Below are 20,073 nucleotides of genomic sequence, written 5' to 3' on the forward strand. Positions count from 1 at the left end.
ATGAAAATGAAAACTAGAAATATTAAGTTGAATTAACGTGAAATTAATAAAACTTATATATTTACACTTATATATTTTAGTTATATTAAGTTAATGACAGTTAAGATGGTTCATTTATGTCCACAAAACATTTTCTGTATTTGAGAATTAGTTTTTCATTTTATTAAATATTTTGAGACATTAAGCTTCTGGACATTTTTGTCAGATTATTTGGGAAACGTACGTTGTAATGGCCTATTCTAATTAAATCTGACCTCTATTCATCTTTATCTGTATTGTGAGTCAATAAAGATATAAGAATATTTGTTTTCAGCTTTAACACATTCTTCATAGGATCTGTAGACTAATGTGATTCAATAGTCTGTGTACACAAAATCATAGTCAGACATTATGTTACGGTGTGCTTCTATAACATTCTTAAAATGTGTCTCCTAATTTCTGGTAACTTCAGGCCATACACAAGAGGATTCATAACTGGAGGAATGACAAGAAACTCTAGTGACAGAAAAACAGCCATAAATGTGTTTATCTCTTCAGGATCATACCGGCTCAGGGCGATATCACAAAATGTTGCAATGGCAAAAATCACAAAAGAAATAACATGTGGCAGACAGCTCTCTAATACTTTCCCTTTGAATTCTGCTGAGCTTTTCCAGCAAACAATTATTATTCGCAGATAGGTGTACAGGATGTAAAAAGGGGGAAGGACAATTGAGGCTATAGTTAAAAGCATACCTACAGTGTTGTTGACAACTGTGGCAACACATGATAATTTTACAATGTTCCAATTGGCACAAAACACTTTTTGTATCTTGTTGCCACATAAAGGAAGCCTCATGGACATGGAGTTACATATTGTAACACCAAAGGCCGAATAAATCCAAGCCATTGCTACCAACTTGAAAACAGTTTTAGAGGTCATTTTTCTGTGGTAGTGTAAAGGATGACATACAGCAACATACCTATCGTATGCCATAATGACCAGGATGATCAGTTCATTGCAAGCATATGTGTAAATAACATATATCTGAATGTAACAAGCAGGATGTGAGATCAAATGAGAGTCAGACAGAAGATCCATGAGGAATCTGGGGAAGAAGCCAGTAGAACCATACAGAGCATTGACAGATAAACAAGCAATAAACATATACATGGGCTCATGTAGAGTTCTTTCTCGAGATATCACCAGCATTATGACGAGATTAGCAGAGACAATAAAACTGTAGAGCAGGAGGCAAAAGACAAAGGCTGGATAGCGGTAGTGTCCAATGTTCACAAACATGGTGAGGTTGAAGTAAAAGGAAACAGTATTGTTGTCCATTTCACTCACACTGAAACAGTGACAAAGAATTCAGTATTTATGTCTTTGTTGTTATACGAACTCTCATTCCTGTCCACAGATATCAGTGGTCTGTGTAAAGGAAAATTTAAGCAGTTGTGTCATAAACTGTTCACCAACTTTAGTATGTATATTGGATCAATATGTCATATAATATTGGTCATGAAGACTCTACACACTTTCACTATACTTACTAAAGTATATGGTGGTCAATAATCTTCAGGTCTGTGCTACATTTTGCTCTTGGTTAGATCTGTAGACAAACCACTAGTGCAGGTAATGGGAGGAGATTTTTATGTTGTCTGACTCTGTACATGTCATCACAGTTTTTCTACTCTGGAGAATTATGATGCTAACATAATGATCTAAATAATATGATAATTTGTTACTTGCCCACAATGTGTCTTAAAATTTCAAATATTATAATAGTAATAATAAAAATGATAAAACTTTATTTTGGTGGCTTCCGGTTTGCTTTGGTATGGAGTGGATGTGTTTTCGTGGAGCGCCACTTCTACTTCACCTTTTATCTCACCCAAAAGCCATTCAATTTCTATTTCTACATGTCAGTTGTGGGTTATAACGTTCTAAATAAAATGACAAAACCAGGTAAAGGAAAGAGACAAGAAAAGGGTTCCAGAGAAGAGGATTCAGGTGATAACTTGACAAAGCTAGCAGGCATGGGAGAAGCTAATCTAACACTGTGAGTGTCCTCACTCAAGCTACCAATGAGGATGGCCTGGCCATCGCCCGCCACCACAGTTCATGGCTACATCCAGTCCTACTAGCCCATACATTAGGCTGCTGCTATCCCCCCAGTATACTCTCATCACATAGCTAAATAGTAGGGTTTGAAGGTTAAAATACAGGAAATGGTAAGCAATATTGCACAATTAATAAAGAAAGTTTTTCTAACAAGTATAATAAATGTTGTTTATTGTCCCAGACTGGATCATCAGACTTTGAAGTTGATGTTCTAATACAGTTTCTCTTTATTGATCTGTCTCATTCAGGAAATTCAGTAACCAATAAAATCTGCTCCTGTATCGTTTTTCTCGCTGTGGTTTCTGTGGTTGCCATGGTCACATGGCGAGCTGTGGTGGTCAGTTGAAAAAGTTGAACCATCATAAACTCTGAATACAGCAGCAAAGAGTTGTGCACATTTATTAGAGCGGCAGCCGCCAGCGACCTTGGTGGCACAGCTGCCTTCACGTTTACATTGAAAAATGGAGGCGGCAGCAGCAACTGTTTGCAGCCTGAAAGCACCTTTAATGCTTTATTACAAGATCACAAACTAACTAATATGAAGTGGACTCAGTGAAAAGTCATTTGTTGTTGGTAGGGTAGAGGATGGGCAGACACACAACAACCCTGCCTGTTCAAATCCTCATTTATACATTTTAAACTGGTTCAATTTAGAAACATAAGCTTCACTGCTGCCTCAAAAATGAGTTAACTAAATTTAAGTTGGATAATAAACCATCAACTGAGTTAATTCTAGATATCAATTTCAATAAACGTAAACATAAATTTGAATCAACAACTGTTCAATCACACTGACAAACATTGCAGTCAGATTTTCATTTTATCAGTTTGAAAAGATGCTTCTTCAGTTGCCACAAAGAAACTGTTGGAGCCACTTTGTACCAGAGTCAGTAAATATTCAACATGTGAGTCTGCTTTAACCCTCCTGTTATGTTCATTTGTCAGGAACAGCAATGGTGTTCCCGGGTCAATTTGACCCAGTGCATGTTTAATTATCCAAAAGATGTCTGAAACCAAAAAAATCCTAACAAGCAGTGTGAATATTTCATTACTAACTCCATTACTAACTATTCTATCAATATTTAGTGCAATGGTGTTCCTTACCTCTAACAGGTAATGGTTCAATTAGGATAATTCACTCGTTTTTCATCTAAAAAATGCATGTTCAAACTTTTTTTTAAATGTTTCACCACTTTATTGCTTTTGAAAGACCAACATATGAAACACAATAGTTTTACATAACACTGATAATGACATATCATGACATAACTAGTGGGCCCTGGCACTGTCTTGATTATGTTTTCTGCAGACAGTTTTGCCTGACGCATATTTGGGGATGAAGACCACTGTAATTCACCATTTTTTGACATGAATGTCTTGCTTGGAGGAATAGGAATAGCAATTCCCCCATCTGGGTCAAAATCAGAATCATTAGAATCAGAATTTAGCTCAAGATGGTCTTCATCTTCAGACACATCCTCCTCCATTTCACTGTCATGATCAATGATGACTTCCAGAGCCTCCTGGACTGTCATCCTTTTGCTTCTGCTGCTCATTTTGTAAAGGTTTGCCTGACAGAGTGTAATGTTGGTAGGACTCCCATGCAGAGAATCTTTTATATGTTTTGCCCCTCCCCTGTTGAGTGTCCACTGAATGTGGGTGGAGTTTTCCCGCGAGAACATAAATGGTTCTCGTCAAATATCATAACACCTGCACCTGTGTGTGTGTGTGTGTGTGTGTGTGTGCTCTGTGTGTGTGTGTGTGTGTGTGTGTGTGTGTGTGTGTGTGTGTGTGTGTGTGTGTGTGTGAGTGATTGGGATGAAATATGTCTCACAGTTGCAAAGAAAAAAATAGTCTGACATTTCTGACACCCTTTTACCTCCAGTTTGACTGCTGGGTCAAATTGACCCGAACAGTATCTATGTGATATAAACATGCAGGGGGGTGGTTGCAAATATGTGAGATGAACCATTTTCATATTATATGTTGAGTACACTAATTAAGGCAAGCAGAAGAAGTTTCATACTGAAAAAATACTTTTAACTATTTTTCCTAGATCTTCAAACTTTAAAACGGGTCAATTTGACCCAGAACATAACAGGAGGGTTAAGTAAATTTGTTAGAATATAAGTGAACACCAGACTGAATATGATACAGAGCTTCATCAGGGTTTTTATTGTTTTCATTATTATGAAAAGAAACAACATGTTTTGCCCCTCCCCTGTTGAGTGTCCACTGAATGTGGGTGGAGTTTTCCCGCGAGAACATAAATGGTTCTCGTCAAATATCATAACACCTGCACCTGTGTGTGTGTGTGTGCCTGTGCTCTGTGTGTGCACTGTGTGTGTGTGTGTGTGTGTGTGTGTGTGTGTGTGTGTGTGTGTGTGTGTGTGTGTGTGTTTGTGTGTGTGTGTGTGTGTGTGTATGTGTGTGTGTGTGAGTGATTGGGATGTAATATGTCTCACAGTTGCAAAGAAAAAAATAGTCTGACATTTCTGACACCCTTTTACCTCCAGTTTGACTGCTGGGTCAAATTGACCCGAACAGTATCTATGTGATATAAACATGCAGGGGGGTGGTTGCAAATATGTGAGATGAACCATTTTCATATTATATGTTGAGTACACTAATTAAGGCAAGCAGAAGAAATTTCATACTGAAAAAATACTTTTAACAATTTTTCCTAGATCTTCAAACTTTAAAACGGGTCATTTTGACCCGGAACATAACAGGAGGGTTAAGCAGTTGTGTCATAAACTGTTCACCAACTTTAGTATGGATATTGGATCAATATGTCATATAATATTGGTCATGAAGACTCTACACACTTTCACTATACTTACTATATGGTGGTCAATAATCTTCAGGTCTGTGCTACATTTTGCTCTCGGTTAGATCTGTAGACAAACCACCAGTGCAGGTAATGGGAGGAGATTTTTATGTTGTCTGACTCTGGACAACAGGAAACTTAGTAACCAATAAAATCTGCTCCTGTATCGTTTCTCTCGCTGTGGTTTCTGTGGTTGCCATGGTCACATGGCGAGCTGTGGTGGTCAGTTGAAAAAGTTGAACCATCATAAACTCTGAATACAGCAGCAAAGAGCTGTGCACATTTATGAGAGCAGCAGCTGCCAGCGACCTTGGTGGCACGGCTGCCTTCACGTTTACATTGAAAACAATGGAGGCGGCTGCAGCAACCGTTTGCGGCCTGAAAGCAACTTTAATGCTTTATTACAAGATCACAAACTAACTAATATGAAGTGGACTCAGTGAAAAGTCATTTGTTGTTGGTAGGGTAAAGGATGGGCAGACACACAACAACCCTGCCTGTTCAAATCCTCATTTATACATTTTAAACTGGTTCAATTTAGAAACATAAGCTTCACTGCTGCCTCAAAAATGAGTTAACTAAATTTAAGTTGGATAATAAACCATCAACTGAGTTAATTCTAGATATCAATTTCAATAAACGTAAACATAAATTTGAATCAACAACTGTTCAATCACACTGACAAACATTGCAGTCAGATTTTCATTTCTATTTTATCAGTTTGAAAAGATGCTTCTTCAGTTGCCACAAAGAAACTGTTGGAGCCACTTTGTACCAGAGTCAGTAAATATTCAACATGTGTGTCTGCTTCAAGTAAGTTTGTTAGAATATAAGTGAACATGAGACTGAATATGATACAGAGCTTCATCAGGGTTTTTATTGTTTTCATTATTATGAAAAGAAACAACCATGACTTATCTTAACATATATTAAAGACACAGTAAGTTTCTATCATGTATGTTTTCATCAAAACTACAAAAGGGTTGCAAAAAAGCAAAAAAGGGTTGCTAGAGAGTTTTAACTTGCAGACAATGCATGCTGGGAAGTGCTAATATACTGTTGTGCGTATTTCTCTTCAGAAACTTTGTTATTTCACATCAGAAAATATCAGATGAACTCATGTTTATAAGTTCTGAAATGGTATGAAAATGAAAACTAGAAATATTAAGTTGAATTAACATGAAATTAATAAAACTTATATATTTACACTTATATATTTTATTTATATTAAGTTAATGACAGTTAAATTGGTTAATTTATGTCCACAAAACATTTTCTGTATTTGAGAATTAGTTTTTTATTTTATTAAATATTTTGAGACATTAAGCTTCTGGACATTTTTGTCAGATTATTTGGGAAACGTACGTTGTAATGGCCTATTCTAATTAAATCTGACCTCTATTCATCTTTATCTGTATTGTGGGTCAAGAAAGATATAAGAATATTTGTTTTCAGCTTTAACACATTCTTCATAGGATCTCTAGACTAATGTGATTCAATAGTCTGTGTACACAAAAACATAGTCAGACATTATGTTACGGTGTTCTTCTATAACATTCTTAAAATGTGTCTCCTAATTTCTGGTAACTTCAGGCCATACACAAGAGGATTCATAACTGGAGGAATGACAACAAACTCTAGTGACAGAAAAACAGCCATAAATGTGTTTATCTCTTCAGGATCATACCGGCTCAGGGCGATATCACAAAATGTTGCAATGGCAAAAATCACAAAAGAAATAACATGTGGCAGACAGCTCTCTAATACTTTCCCTTTGAATTCTGCTGAGCTTTTCCAGCAAACAATTATTATTCGCAGATAGGTGTACAGGATGTAAATAGGGGGAAGGACAATTGAGGCTATAGTTAAAAGCATACCTACAGTGTTGTTGACAACTGTGGCAACACATGATAATTTTACAATGTTCCAATTGGCACAAAACACTTTTTGTATCTTGTTGCCACATAAAGGAAGCCTCATGGACATGGAGTTACATATTGTAACACCAAAGGCCAAATAAATCCAAGCCATTGCTACCAACTTGAAAACAGTTTTAGAGGTCATTTTTCTGTGGTAGTGTAAAGGATGACATACAGCAACATACCTATCGTATGCCATAATGACCAGGATGATCAGTTCATTGCAAGCATATGTGTAAATAACATATATCTGAATGTAACAAGCAGGACGTGAGATCAAATGAGAGTCAGACAGAAGATCCATGAGGAATCTGGGGAAGAAGCCAGTAGAACCATACAGAGCATTGACAGATAAACAAGCAATAAACATATACATGGGCTCATGCAGAGTTCTTTCTCGAGATATCACCAGCATTATGACGAGATTAGCAGAGACAATAAAACTGTAGAGAAGGAGGCAAAAGACAAAGGTTGGATAGCGGTAGTGTCCAATGTTCACAAACATGGTGAGGTTGAAGTAAAAGGAAACAGTATTGTTGTCCATTTCACTCACACTGAAACAGTGACAAAGAATTCAGTATTTATGTCTTTGTTGTTATACGAACTCTCATTCCTATCCACAGATATCAGTGGTCTGTGTAAAGGAAAATTTAAGCAGTTGTGTCATAAACTGTTCACCAACTTTAGTATGGATATTGGATCAATATGTCATATAATATTGGTCATGAAGACTCTACACACTTTCACTATACTTACTAAAGTATATGGTGGTCAATAATCTTCAGGTCTGTGCTACATTTTGCTCTCGGTTAGATCTGTAGACAAACCACCAGTGCAGGTAATGGGAGGAGATTTTTATGTTGTCTGACTCTGTACATGTCATCACAGTTTTTCTACTCTGGAGAATTATGATGCTAACATAATGATCTTAATAGTAAGACAATTTATTACTTGCCCACAATGTGTCTTAAAAGTTCAAATATTATAATAGTAATAATAATAATAAAACTTTATTTTGGTGGCTTCCGGTTTGCTTTGGTATGGAGTAGATGTGTTTTTGTGGAGCGCCAGTTCTACTTCACCTTTTATCTCACCCAAAAGCCATTCAATTTCTATTTCTACATGTCAGGTGTGGGTCATAACGTTCTAAATAAAATGACAGAACCAGGTAAAGGAAAGAGACAAGAAAAGAGTTCCAGAGAAGAAGATTCAGGTGATAACTTGACAAAGCTAGCAGGCATGGGAGAAGCTAATCTAACACTGTGAGTGTCCCCACTCAAGCTACCAATGAGGATGGCCTGGCCATCGCCCACCACCACAGTTCATGGCTACATCCAGTCCTACTAGCCTGTACATCAGGCTGCTGCCATCCCCCCAGTATAATCTCATCACATAGCTAAATAGAAGGGTTTGAAGGTTAAAATACAGGAAATGGTTAGCAATATTGCACAATTAATAAAGAAAGTTTTTCTAACAAGTATAATGAATGTTGTTTATTGTCCCAGACCAGATCATCAGACTTTGAAGTTGATGTTCTAATACAGTTTTTCTTCATTGATCTGTCTCATTCAGGAAACTCAGTAACCAATGAAATCTGCTCCTGTATCGTTTCTCTCACTGTGGTTTCTGTGGTTGTCATGGTCACATGGTGAGCTGTGGTGGTCAGTTGAAAAAATTGAACCATCATAAACTCTGAATACAGCAGCAAAGAGCTGTGCACATTTATTAGAGCGGCAGCTGCCAACGACCTTGGTGGCACGGCTGCCTTCACGTTTACATTGAAAAATGGAGGCGGCGGCAGCAACTGTTTGCGGCCTGAAAGCAACTTTAATGCTTTATTACAAGATCACAAACTAACTAATATGAAGTGGACTCAGTGAAAAGTCATTTGTTGTTGGTAGGGTAGAGGATGGGCAGACACACAACAACCCTGCCTGTTCAAATCCTCATTTATACATTTTAAACTGGTTCAATTTAGAAACATAAGCTTCACTGCTGCCTTAAAAATGAGTTAACTGAATTTAAGTTGGATAATAAACCATCAACTGAGTTAATTCTAGATATCAATTTCAATAAACTTAAACATAAAGTTGAATCAACAACTGTTCCATCACACTGACAAACATTGTAGTCAGATTTTCATTTCTATTTTATCAGTTTGAAAAGATGCTTCTTCAGTTGCCACAAAGAAACTGTTGGAGCCACTTTGTACCAGAGTCAGTAATGTGGGTCTGCTTTAAGTAAGTTTGTTAGAATATAAGTGTATGTATGTATGTTTTCTTCAAAACTACAAAAGTGTTGCAAAAAAGCAAAAAAGGGTTGCTAGAGAGTTTTTACTCACAGACAATGCATGCTGGGAAGTGCTAATATACTGTTGTGTGTATTTCTCTTCAGAAACTTTGTTATTTCACATCAGAAAATATCAGATGAACTCATGTTTATAAGTTCTGAAATGGTCTGAAAATGAAAACTAGAAATATTAAGTTGAATTAACGTGAAATTAATAAAACTTATATATTTACACTTATATATTTTATTTATATTAAGTTAATGACAGTTAAGATGGTTCATTTATGTCCACAAAACATTTTCTGTATTTGAAAATTAGTTTTTCATTTTATTAAATATTTTGAGACATTAAGCTTCTGGACATTTTTGTGAGATTATTTGGGAAACGTACGTTGTAATGGCCTATTCTAATTAAATTTGACCTCTATTCACCTTTATCTGTATTGTGAGTCAATAAAGATATAAGAATATTCGTTTTCAGCTTTAACACATTCTTCATAGGATCTGTAGACTAATGTGATTCGATAGTCTGTGTACATAAAATCATAGACAAACATTATGTTACGGTGTGCTTCTATAACATTCTTAAAATGTGTCTCCTAATTTCTGGTAACTTCAGGCCATACACAAGAGGATTCATAACTGGAGGAATGACAACAAACTCTAGTGACAGAAAAACAGCCATAAATGTGTTTATCTCCTCAGGATCATACCGACTCAGGGCGATATCACAAAATCCTGTGATGGAACATATCACAAAAGAAATAACATGTGGCAGACATCTCTCTAATACTTTCCCTTTGAATTCTGCTGAGCTTTTCCAGCAAACGATTATTATTCGCAGATAGGTGTACAGGATGTAAAAAAGGGGAAAGAAAACTGAGGCTATAGTTAAAAGCATACCTACAATATTGTTGACAACTGTGGCAACACATGATAATTTTACGATGTTCCAGTTGGCACAAAACACTTTTTGTATCTTGTTGCCACATAAAGGAAGCCTCATGGACATGGAGTTACATACTGTAACAGCAAAGGCCGAATAAATCCAAGCCATTGCTGCCAACTTGAAAACAGTTTTAGAGGTCATTTTTCTGTGGTAGTGTAAAGGATGACATACAGCAACATACCTATCGTATGCCATAATGCCCAGGATGATCATTTCATTGCAAGCATATGTGTAAATAACATATATCTGAATGAAACAAGCAGGATGTGAGATCAAATGAGAGTCAGACAGAAGATCCATGAGGAATCTGGGGAAGAAGCCAGTAGAACCGTACAGATCGTTGACAGATAAACAAGCAATAAACATATACATGGGCTCATGTAGAGTTCTTTCTCGAGATATCATCAGCATTATGACGAGATTAGCAGAGACAATAAAACTGTAGAGCAGGAGGCAAAAGACAAAGGTTGGATAGCGGTAGTGTCCAATTTTCACAAACAAGGTGAAGTTGAAGTAAAAGGAAACAGTATTGTTGTCCATTCCACTCACACTGAAACAGTGACAAAGAATTCAGTATTTATGTCTTTGTTGTTATATGAACTCTCATTCCTGTCCGGAGATATCAGTGGTCTGTGTAAAGGAAAATTTAAGCAGTTGTGTCATAAACTGTTCACCAACTTTAGTATGGATATTGGATCAATATGTCATATAATATTGGTCATGAAGACTCTACACACTTTCACTATACTTACTAAAGTATATGGTGGTCAATAATCTTCAGGTCTGTGCTACATTTTGCTCTCGGTTAGATCTGTAGACAAACCACCAGTGCAGGTAATGGGAGGAGATTTTTATGTTGTCTGACTCTGTACATGTCATCACAGTTTTTCTACTCTGGAGAATTATGATGCTAACATAATGATCTAAATAATATGATAATTTGTTACTTGCCCACAATGTGTCTTAAAATTTCAAATATTATAATAGTAATAATAAAAATGATAAAACTTTATTTTGGTGGCTTCCGGTTTGCTTTGGTATGGAGTGGATGTGTTTTCGTGGAGCGCCACTTCTACTTCACCTTTTATCTCACCCAAAAGCCATTCAATTTCTATTTCTACATGTCAGTTGTGGGTTATAACGTTCTAAATAAAATGACAAAACCAGGTAAAGGAAAGAGACAAGAAAAGGGTTCCAGAGAAGAGGATTCAGGTGATAACTTGACAAAGCTAGCAGGCATGGGAGAAGCTAATCTAACACTGTGAGTGTCCTCACTCAAGCTACCAATGAGGATGGCCTGGCCATCGCCCGCCACCACAGTTCATGGCTACATCCAGTCCTACTAGCCCATACATTAGGCTGCTGCTATCCCCCCAGTATACTCTCATCACATAGCTAAATAGTAGGGTTTGAAGGTTAAAATACAGGAAATGGTTAGCAATATTGCACAATTAATAAAGAAAGTTTTTCTAACAAGTATAATAAATGTTGTTTATTGTCCCAGACTGGATCATCAGACTTTGAAGTTGATGTTCTAATACAGTTTCTCTTTATTGATCTGTCTCATTCAGGAAACTCAGTAACCAATGAAATCTGCTCCTGTATCGTTTCTCTCGCTGTGGTTTCTGTGGTTGCCATGGTCACATGGCGAGCTGTGGTGGTCAGTTGAAAAAATTGAACCATCATAAACTCTGAATACAGCAGCAAAGAGCTGTGCACATTTATGAGAGCGGCAGCCACCAGCGACCTTGGTGGCACAGCTGCCTTTGCGTTTACATTGAAAAATGGAGGCAGCAGCAGCAACTGTTTGCAGCCTGAAAGCACCTTTAATGCTTTATTACAAGATCACAAACTAACTAATATGAAGTGGACTCAGTGAAAAGTCATTTGTTGTTGGTAGGGTAGAGGATGGGCAGACACACAACAATCCTGCCTGTTCAAATCCTCATTTATACATTTTAAACTGGTTCAATTTAGAAACATAAGCTTCACTGCTGCCTCAAAAATGAGTTAACTGAATTTAAGTTGGATAATAAACCATCAACTGAGTTAATTCTAGATATCAATTTCAATAAACTTAAACATAAAGTTGAATCAACAACTGTTCCATCACACTGACAAACATTGTAGTCAGATTTTCATTTCTATTTTATCAGTTTGAAAAGATGCTTCTTCAGTTGCCACAAAGAAACTGTTGGAGCCACTTTGTACCAGAGTCAGTAAATATTCAACCTATGAGTGTGCTTTAAGTAAGTTTGTTAGAATATAAGTGTATGTATGTATGTTTTCTTCAAAACTACAAAAGTGTTGCAAAAAAGCAAAAAAAGGTTGCTAGAGAGTTTTAACTTGCAGACAATGCATGCTGGGAAGTGCTAATATATTGTTGTGTGTATTTCTCTTCAGAAACTTTGTTATTTCACATCAGAAAATATCAGATGAACTCATGTTTATAAGTTCTGAAATGGTATGAAAATGAAAACTAGAAATATTAAGTTGAATTAACGTGAAATTAATAAAACTTATATATTTACACTTATATATTTTATTTATATTAAGTTAATGACAGTTAAGATGGTTCATTTATGTCCACAAAACATTTTCTGTATTTGAAAATTAGTTTTTCATTTTATTAAATATTTTGAGACATTAAGCTTCTGGACATTTTTGTGAGATTATTTGGGAAATGTACGTTGTAATAGCCCATTCTAATTAAATTTGACCTCTATTCACCTTTATCTGTATTGTGAGTCAATAAAGATATAAGAATATTTGTTTTTTAGCTTTAACACATTCTTCATAGGATCTGTAGACTAATGTGATTCGATAGTCTGTGTACATAAAATCATAGACAAACATTATGTTACGGTGTGCTTCTATAACATTCTTAAAATGTGTCTCCTAATTTCTGGTAACTTCAGGCCATACACAAGAGGATTCATAACTGGAGGAATGACAACAAACTCTAGTGACAGAAAAACAGCCATAAATGTGTTTATCTCCTCAGGATCATACCGGCTCAGGGCGATATCACAAAATCCTGTGACGGAACATATCACAAAAGAAATAACATGTGGCAGACAGCTCTGTAATACTTTCCCTTTGAATTCTGCTGAGCTTTTCCAGCAAACAATTATTATTCGCAGATATCATCAGCATTAGGACGAGATTAGCAGAGACAATAAAACTGTAGAGCAGGAGGCAAAAGACAAAGGCTGGATAGCGGTAGTGTCCAATGTTCACAAACATGGTGAGGTTGAAGTAAAAGGAAAAAGTAGTATTTTCCATTCTCTGAATTAAAGGACCTGTCTGTAAGTCAATATTTATGTCTGTATTATAATACAACTTCCTATCATTGTTATACCTTTCATCCTATTTAGTAATCTATACATAGATAAACCTAAACTGTGGCTTCTGGTGGGTGTTCAAAGTCTTTTATCTTTTCCTCCCCGTAGATGTCACCACACTATTGCTCCCCTGGAGAATTTGGAAAAGTTCCCCACAATGCATGTTAATGTTCCTGATAAAGCATTTGCTTTTAGGCATGCTAGGGGGACGGCTCTAGGGATGGCATCATCATAGATGGATGGATGGATGGATTTTATTGATCCCAAAATGGGAAATTCTTGTGTTACAGCAGCAGGTTATCCAGGCATTACACAGGACAGTAAATATACATATCAACACTAGAGAGAAATATATATCCATAGAAAAATAAACACAAAAATATACTATATAAACACAATATAAAGAATACTAGGATGCACCATAAATATAATAAAATATAGAAATATAAACATTGGATAACATAGCATATACATTAATTACAAGTGTGCAAAGTTGTTGAAGTTTTAAAAATGCAATGAGAGATGGTAGAGTAGGAGTATAAAGATGTGCAAATTCACCATGAGCAAAGTTATTGAAGGAGCAAGACAGAGTGGAGTTTGGTTGAGACAGAAATTTTAAAGCTGCAAGTTCTCTGTTAGACAGAGGTGAGGGGTTGTGGAGAGTTATTGCTATTGCTTTGGGCAGCCTCTCCATCACTCCACCAGCCTCTCCATCGCTTCACCAGCCTCTCCATCACTCCACCAGCCTGGTTATCACTCCATCAGCCTCTCCATCGCTCCACCAGCCTGGTTATCACTCAACCAGCCTCTCCATCACTCCACCAGCCAGTGGAGTGATGCTTCTTTTGGTAAGGGTGGGGTGGGGTGGGGGTGGGGGGCGCAGAATAACAACAATCATAACAACAATGACAATGACACAGCAGCAGCCAGGGAAGGGTGCCAACAGGACTGCAAAGGACCGCGAAGGCCCGGCCCAGAACCCAGGGTTTCCTGTGAGATGAGAAAGCACAAAAAAAACTCAGAGGAAGAAGCAAAGTTAGTGACATGCATTGATGTTACATGAATGCATACAGATGGAGAGGAGGAGGAGGAGGAGAGAGGAGCTCAGTGCATCATGGGAAGTCCCCCAGCAGTCTAGGCCTATAGCAGCATAACTGAGGGCTGATCCAAGGTGAGCCTGGTTGGCCCTAACTATAAGCTTTATCAAAAAGGAAAGTTTTAAGCCTACTCTTAAACATAGAGAAGGTGTCTGCACCCCGGACCGAATCTGGAAGATGGTTCCACAGGAGAGGAGACTGATAGCTGAATGCTCTGCCTCCCATTCTACTTTTAAAGACTGTAGGAACCACCAGTAAGCCTGCATTCTGGGATGTACTCGTGGGATAATACAGTACTATGAGCTCTTCAAGATATGATGGTGCCTGACCATTAAGGGAAGATCTAACAGTACAAGTATAGAGACGAATCCTTTGTCTGATGCAGTTAGGAGGTCATTTGTGACTTTCACCAGTGCTGTCTCTGCTATGATGCACTCTAAATCCTGACTGAAAATCCTCAAATAAACTATTGTTATGTAGAAATTCACATAACTGATTAGAGACTGCTTTCTCAAGGATCTTAGAGAGAAATGGAGGGTGAGATATAGGTCTATAATTGGCTAAAATGCCTGAATCAAGAGTAGGCTTCTTAAGAAGAGGTTTAATTACAGCTACTTTAAAGGACTGTGGTACATAGCCTGTTACTAAAGACAGATTGATCATATCTAGTAAAGAAGTGCTAACTAAAGGTAAGGCTTCCTGAAGCAACCTAGTTGGGATGGGGTCTAAGAGACAAGTTGATAGTTTAGCTGAACAAATCATAGAAGTTAGTTCAGAAAAGTCGACTGGAGAAAAACAGTCCAAATATATGTCAGGATTTACAGCTGTTTCTAAGGTGCCTGTGTTTGGGGAGAGAACGGTGCCTGTTGAGGGCAGGAGGTGGTTAATTTTGTCTCTAATAGTTAGAATTTTATCATTAATGAAGCTCATAAAGTCATTTATGTATCAAAAGTAATGTTAAAACTCAAAGCCACATGCTGTAAAGAATGTGCTGCACAGTAAGTGTCAATGTGGATGTGATTCATCTGGATTACAGTAACACCATATATAAAAACAACAAAAGCATTAAAAGGAAATAAAGGTAATACATTTCAACCCTATTTCATTTAATTTGTTTATTACAAATGGATATCAGTTCATTAGTCTACCAAGGTTTGGATTTAAACTCCCTTAAACTCTACACGAGTAGACAATTCTATACTTGGTAATAACAGACTAATACACAGTACAATCTATAGTTCACAGAACAGACAAGTTGTGATTTCCCTGTTCCCTGCTCACATGCTGTAAGCTTCATGTACAGTATCATGCATTTCATGTCTAAAACTGGCTTTCTTAATAATAAAATATAAAGGATGGAGGGTAGAAACTGCTTTCTCCTCTATACACCAACCACATACCAGTATGTTGTTTTTTTGCAGCACAGTAAGCTGATTTTATAAGTTACACGTCAACTTAAATCTCTGACAAGCCGTCATACACAAGGTTGTCATTCTGTATCGAATTTTAGTTAGAATCAGCCCATAAATAATAGGATTGAGAATAGGGGGCATTATGAGAAATTGTATGGCCATGAAGTTCTTTACACTCTGTGGCACAGATGCTGATCCATATCTCGAGTACATAACGTCAAAAAGCAAAGCAGCTGTAACATTAAGCAAACAAAATAAATGTGGCACACATGTCTGCATAAACTTTCTTCTGCCCTCTCTGGACTTTAAAGCTGATTTCACCAGCCGCACGTATGAATACACAATGAAGAGGACATGCCCACAATAGAAAGAAATAACAATCAGTCCAACAATGTTGTTAGCTATCGTTGTGCTACAGGCAAGTTTAACAATTGACCAGTTCTCACAGTAGAGTTTCTGTATCTGGGAGCCACATAATTTCAAAGTAGATGTTAAAGTTACAACCATAACCTCAAAGCAGAGAGGAACAAGCCAAGACAAACTAACTAACACGGCAATCCTTCGCACAGACATAACAGAGTGATACTCCAGTGGTCGACATATAGCCACACATCTGTCATAGGCCATCAGAGCAAGAATAGAGAAATCAATTGTTGCGTAGGAGTATATAACAAAGACCTGCAAAAAGCATCCCACATATGATATGATATGAATATCAGACATAAGATCAAAAACAAATTTGGGGTAAAATCCTGCAGTCCCATAAAGTCCATTGATGCACAGATTACACAAAAAAATGTACATGGGCTCATGTAGGTTTTGGTCCAAGATTATGGTTAAAATGAGAGACACATTTACCACCAAAATGAGACAATAACATAGTAAAGTGAGAGACAAAAGTGTGACTTGGTAGCTGACTGTGGCACTGAAGCCAGACAGTGAAAATACAACTATAATGGATGTGTTAGTCATTCTGTATCTAATGCTCCAAAACCAAACTATTACAGTGATAAAACAGTAGTTAGAAGATGCTGTGAAAAGGTTGAAATGTTCATTGTAAGCCAGGAATATGTCTGATGTATGTCAGCCACTGTGGGCTGACCGGTGTGTTTGTGTTGCACATTTATGTCTAAAAGAGACGCCCTCTCCTCTGCTGTAGGTGTGTCGTTGGCTAGCAGCTCAGACACGCAAAAACAACAAAATGGAATCAGCATACAATGTTATATTGTTCAATATTTTCTTGTTTGAAGAATATGGATGGAGACAAAAGAGTCTACAAATGTAACTGATCTTATTCTTAAGTAAAAGTACATTTCATCAGAATTGTTAATGCATAATAACATAAATATGTAGTTGAAATTATTAAGAGAAAATAATGAAACCTCAAACTATTGAAACAGATGTTACATTTAAATGCTTACTAGCTTATGACTCTTCTTGGCAAGAGAACCTGGCTGCAGCAACATAGTGGATGACAGTGGTCAACTGTATACAGGAAGTCATGTGACGATATGAGTGGAAGTGGTTCTTCTTAGTGGTATTGACTAAGGAGAAGAAGACAAAATGGCGGTACCAATTAAATGAATATAGTTTTGTTTTGTTTTTTTATGTGATAAAATGTAATATTACCAGCCAAGCCTTCCCCCTCAGGAAGGTGGCCTTGTGGGTAACCTGTGTGTGTGAAGTGGAGCCAGGTGCCTGTCTTTCTTAGGCAGACTTTATAAACTTGACTAATAATTTTATATATAACAAGGTTGAGAATAGGTGGAATCATGAGACGTGAGATGTATGGCCATGAAGTTCTTTAGATCAAAATAAGATCAAAAACAAATCTAGGATAAAAACCTGCAGTCCCATAAAGTCGATTGATGCACAGATTACACACACAGATGTACATGGGTTCATGTAAATTTTGGTCAAAAATTATGGTTAAAATGAGGGACACATTTACCACCAAAATAATACAATAACATAGTAAAGTGAGAGAAAAAAGTGTGACTCTATAGTTGACTGTGGCACTGAAGCCAGACAGTGAAAATACAGCTATAGGGGAGAACGGGGTAAACAGAGACAGTGGGTAAAATGAGCCACCCCCTTTATCTAGGTAACCATAAACAAAAGTAATCATGTGACCACAAATTAAGAAAGTATAGTTCACATTACTCAATCCATCTTGGACTCAAGCACATGGAGAGAGAGGTCAGCAAACCAGAGCAAAAAAAAAGATTTTTGTATTTTTGTCATGCCAAGTGAATTCATCATGTTACTAAAGTTATCAGTCTTGTATCTTAATTAAAAAAGATAAGTTTTGGACATTATTACATGTTAATTTAAGTCAGTGTAAGCTACAAAACAAGGTCATAAACTCAACATAACTGTGGATCTGAGCCACTGTATGAAACAGTCAAAATGGAGGTTGTGGGGTAAAACGTGCCAGTGATGTTGGGGCAAGTTCAGTCAATGGCGCAATTTACCCCCAGAAATTATTTTCTGGTATTTTAGACACTAGAGACATTGTTCATGTTAATGTTTGATCCCTGTTACAAGTGCTACAGTGTTGATTAATAAATATCTGATTGTTCACTAATGTTAAGTTTAAGCCACACACAACATGCTGCACATACAGACAGGTGACAAATTAAAGGAAAAACCAACATAAAGTGTCTTAGTAAGGTGTTGGGCCACCATGTGCTGCCAGAAAAGCTTCAATGCATCTTGACATTGATTCTAAAAGTCTCTGGAACTCTTCTGAAGGGATGAACACTAATCTTCAAAAAGATATGTCCTCATTTGGTGTTTTGATGACGGTGGTGGAGAGCGCTGTCTAACACCTCAGTCCAAAATAGATGTTCAGTTGGGTTGAGATTTGGTGACTGTGAAGGTCATAGTATATGATTCACATCATTTTCATACTCATCAAACCATTCAGTGACCTCTCGTGTCCTGTGAATTGGAGCATTGTCATCCTGGAAGAGACCACTCCCATCAAGATAGAAATGTTTCATCATAGGATAAAGGTGAACCCTGAGAACAACTTTGTATTGATTTGCAGTGACCATTCCCTCTAAGGGGACAAGTGGACCCAAACCATGCCAGCAAAACGCTCCCTAAAGGGGGCCACCAGATCCCCTCACTGTAGGGGTCAAGCATTCAGATCCATACCGGTTTTTCCTTTAATTTGTCACCTGTCAGTATACACAAAAGCACAATTACACACAAATTCTTTCTGTAGCTAAAACACAAAGATCACAGTTTCATCTTTACTGAAAATATTTAGGTAACATGTTGAACAACAAGACACAAACATATGATTTTACTTAAAAGTTTTGCCTTTGTTAAATTGATGGCATTAATAAAGTTCAAAATTATTTTTAATTTTATAATTAATTTGTTTTTGTGCAATTTTTATATCAGTATTTAATGGTAGCACTATTTATCCCATCTCCATGCTCATTTTACCCCTATCTTAGGGCAAATTGTGCTATTTTGATAGCTCATTATTCTAAAGCCATAATAATTAGATAACTTGTTTAATTTCCATGGGCACACAACAACCTGAAGCATATATAGTAACTATTATTTGAAACAAATACACTTTCATTTTGCAGTAAAATCATCAAATGTAAAAAGTGGCTCATGTTACTCTGTTCTCCCCTACTGGATGTATTACTCATTCTGTATCTAATCATCCAAACACAAAACTGTCAACATGATAAACTTGTGCTTTGGCCAGTGTATTGTAAGTGCAATTGTTTTAGTGAGTTGGCAATTTAATGCTGGATCTTAGGGTAGACTCCCTCTTCTTTATTACAGGTGTGCCATTGGCTGGTAGATAGCATGTAAAAAAAAAAAAAAAGACAAAAAAACACAATATTTTCTTGATTGATGGCAAATATTGACATGTAAGTCTTCTTAATCTTAACTCCTGATGTGCTACTTTTTTTTTAACCAACAGTGCAATTTTCATAATTTACTTTGATGGATTTGCAGTTTCATTTTAAATGGCCAAAAATAGTTATGATAGCTATTTTGATAAATGTACAGTAAGTAGGGCTACATTTCTCTATGTAATAGTTTTCTAAACATCTGTCAAAAGTTTGAATGATATACAACATTAATTTAATTTACT

General features: G+C 36.8%; 4 protein-coding genes across 4 annotated transcripts; all 4 read right to left on the reverse strand.

The window, feature by feature from the left end:
• Positions 1-406: 406 nt before the first annotated feature.
• LOC121907467 (olfactory receptor 10J4-like) lies at positions 407-1,321 on the reverse strand. The gene has a single exon (XM_042427058.1). The coding sequence runs from the start codon at positions 1,319-1,321 to the stop codon at positions 407-409; it is 915 nt and encodes a 304-aa protein (XP_042282992.1).
• A 5,161-nt stretch (positions 1,322-6,482) lies between these two features.
• Positions 6,483-7,397, reverse strand: LOC121907517 (olfactory receptor 10J4-like). Its single transcript, XM_042427125.1, has one exon. It carries the CDS (start codon positions 7,395-7,397, stop codon positions 6,483-6,485), a length of 915 nt encoding a protein of 304 aa, XP_042283059.1.
• Positions 7,398-9,716: 2,319 nt separating this feature from the next.
• On the reverse strand, positions 9,717-10,631 carry LOC121907501 (olfactory receptor 10J4-like). The gene has a single exon (XM_042427105.1). The coding sequence runs from the start codon at positions 10,629-10,631 to the stop codon at positions 9,717-9,719; it is 915 nt and encodes a 304-aa protein (XP_042283039.1).
• A 2,333-nt stretch (positions 10,632-12,964) lies between these two features.
• On the reverse strand, positions 12,965-16,916 carry LOC121906476 (olfactory receptor 7C1-like). The gene is made up of 2 exons (XM_042425337.1): positions 16,274-16,916; positions 12,965-13,233 (listed from the first exon to the last, which is right to left on the reverse strand). Exons 1-2 carry the CDS (start codon positions 16,914-16,916, stop codon positions 12,965-12,967), a joined length of 912 nt encoding a protein of 303 aa, XP_042281271.1.
• Between the last annotated feature and the right edge of the window lie 3,157 nt (positions 16,917-20,073).

The sequence above is a fragment of the Thunnus maccoyii genome, chromosome 11, assembly GCF_910596095.1.
Source record: "Thunnus maccoyii chromosome 11, fThuMac1.1, whole genome shotgun sequence".
NCBI lineage: Eukaryota > Metazoa > Chordata > Actinopteri > Scombriformes > Scombridae > Thunnus > Thunnus maccoyii.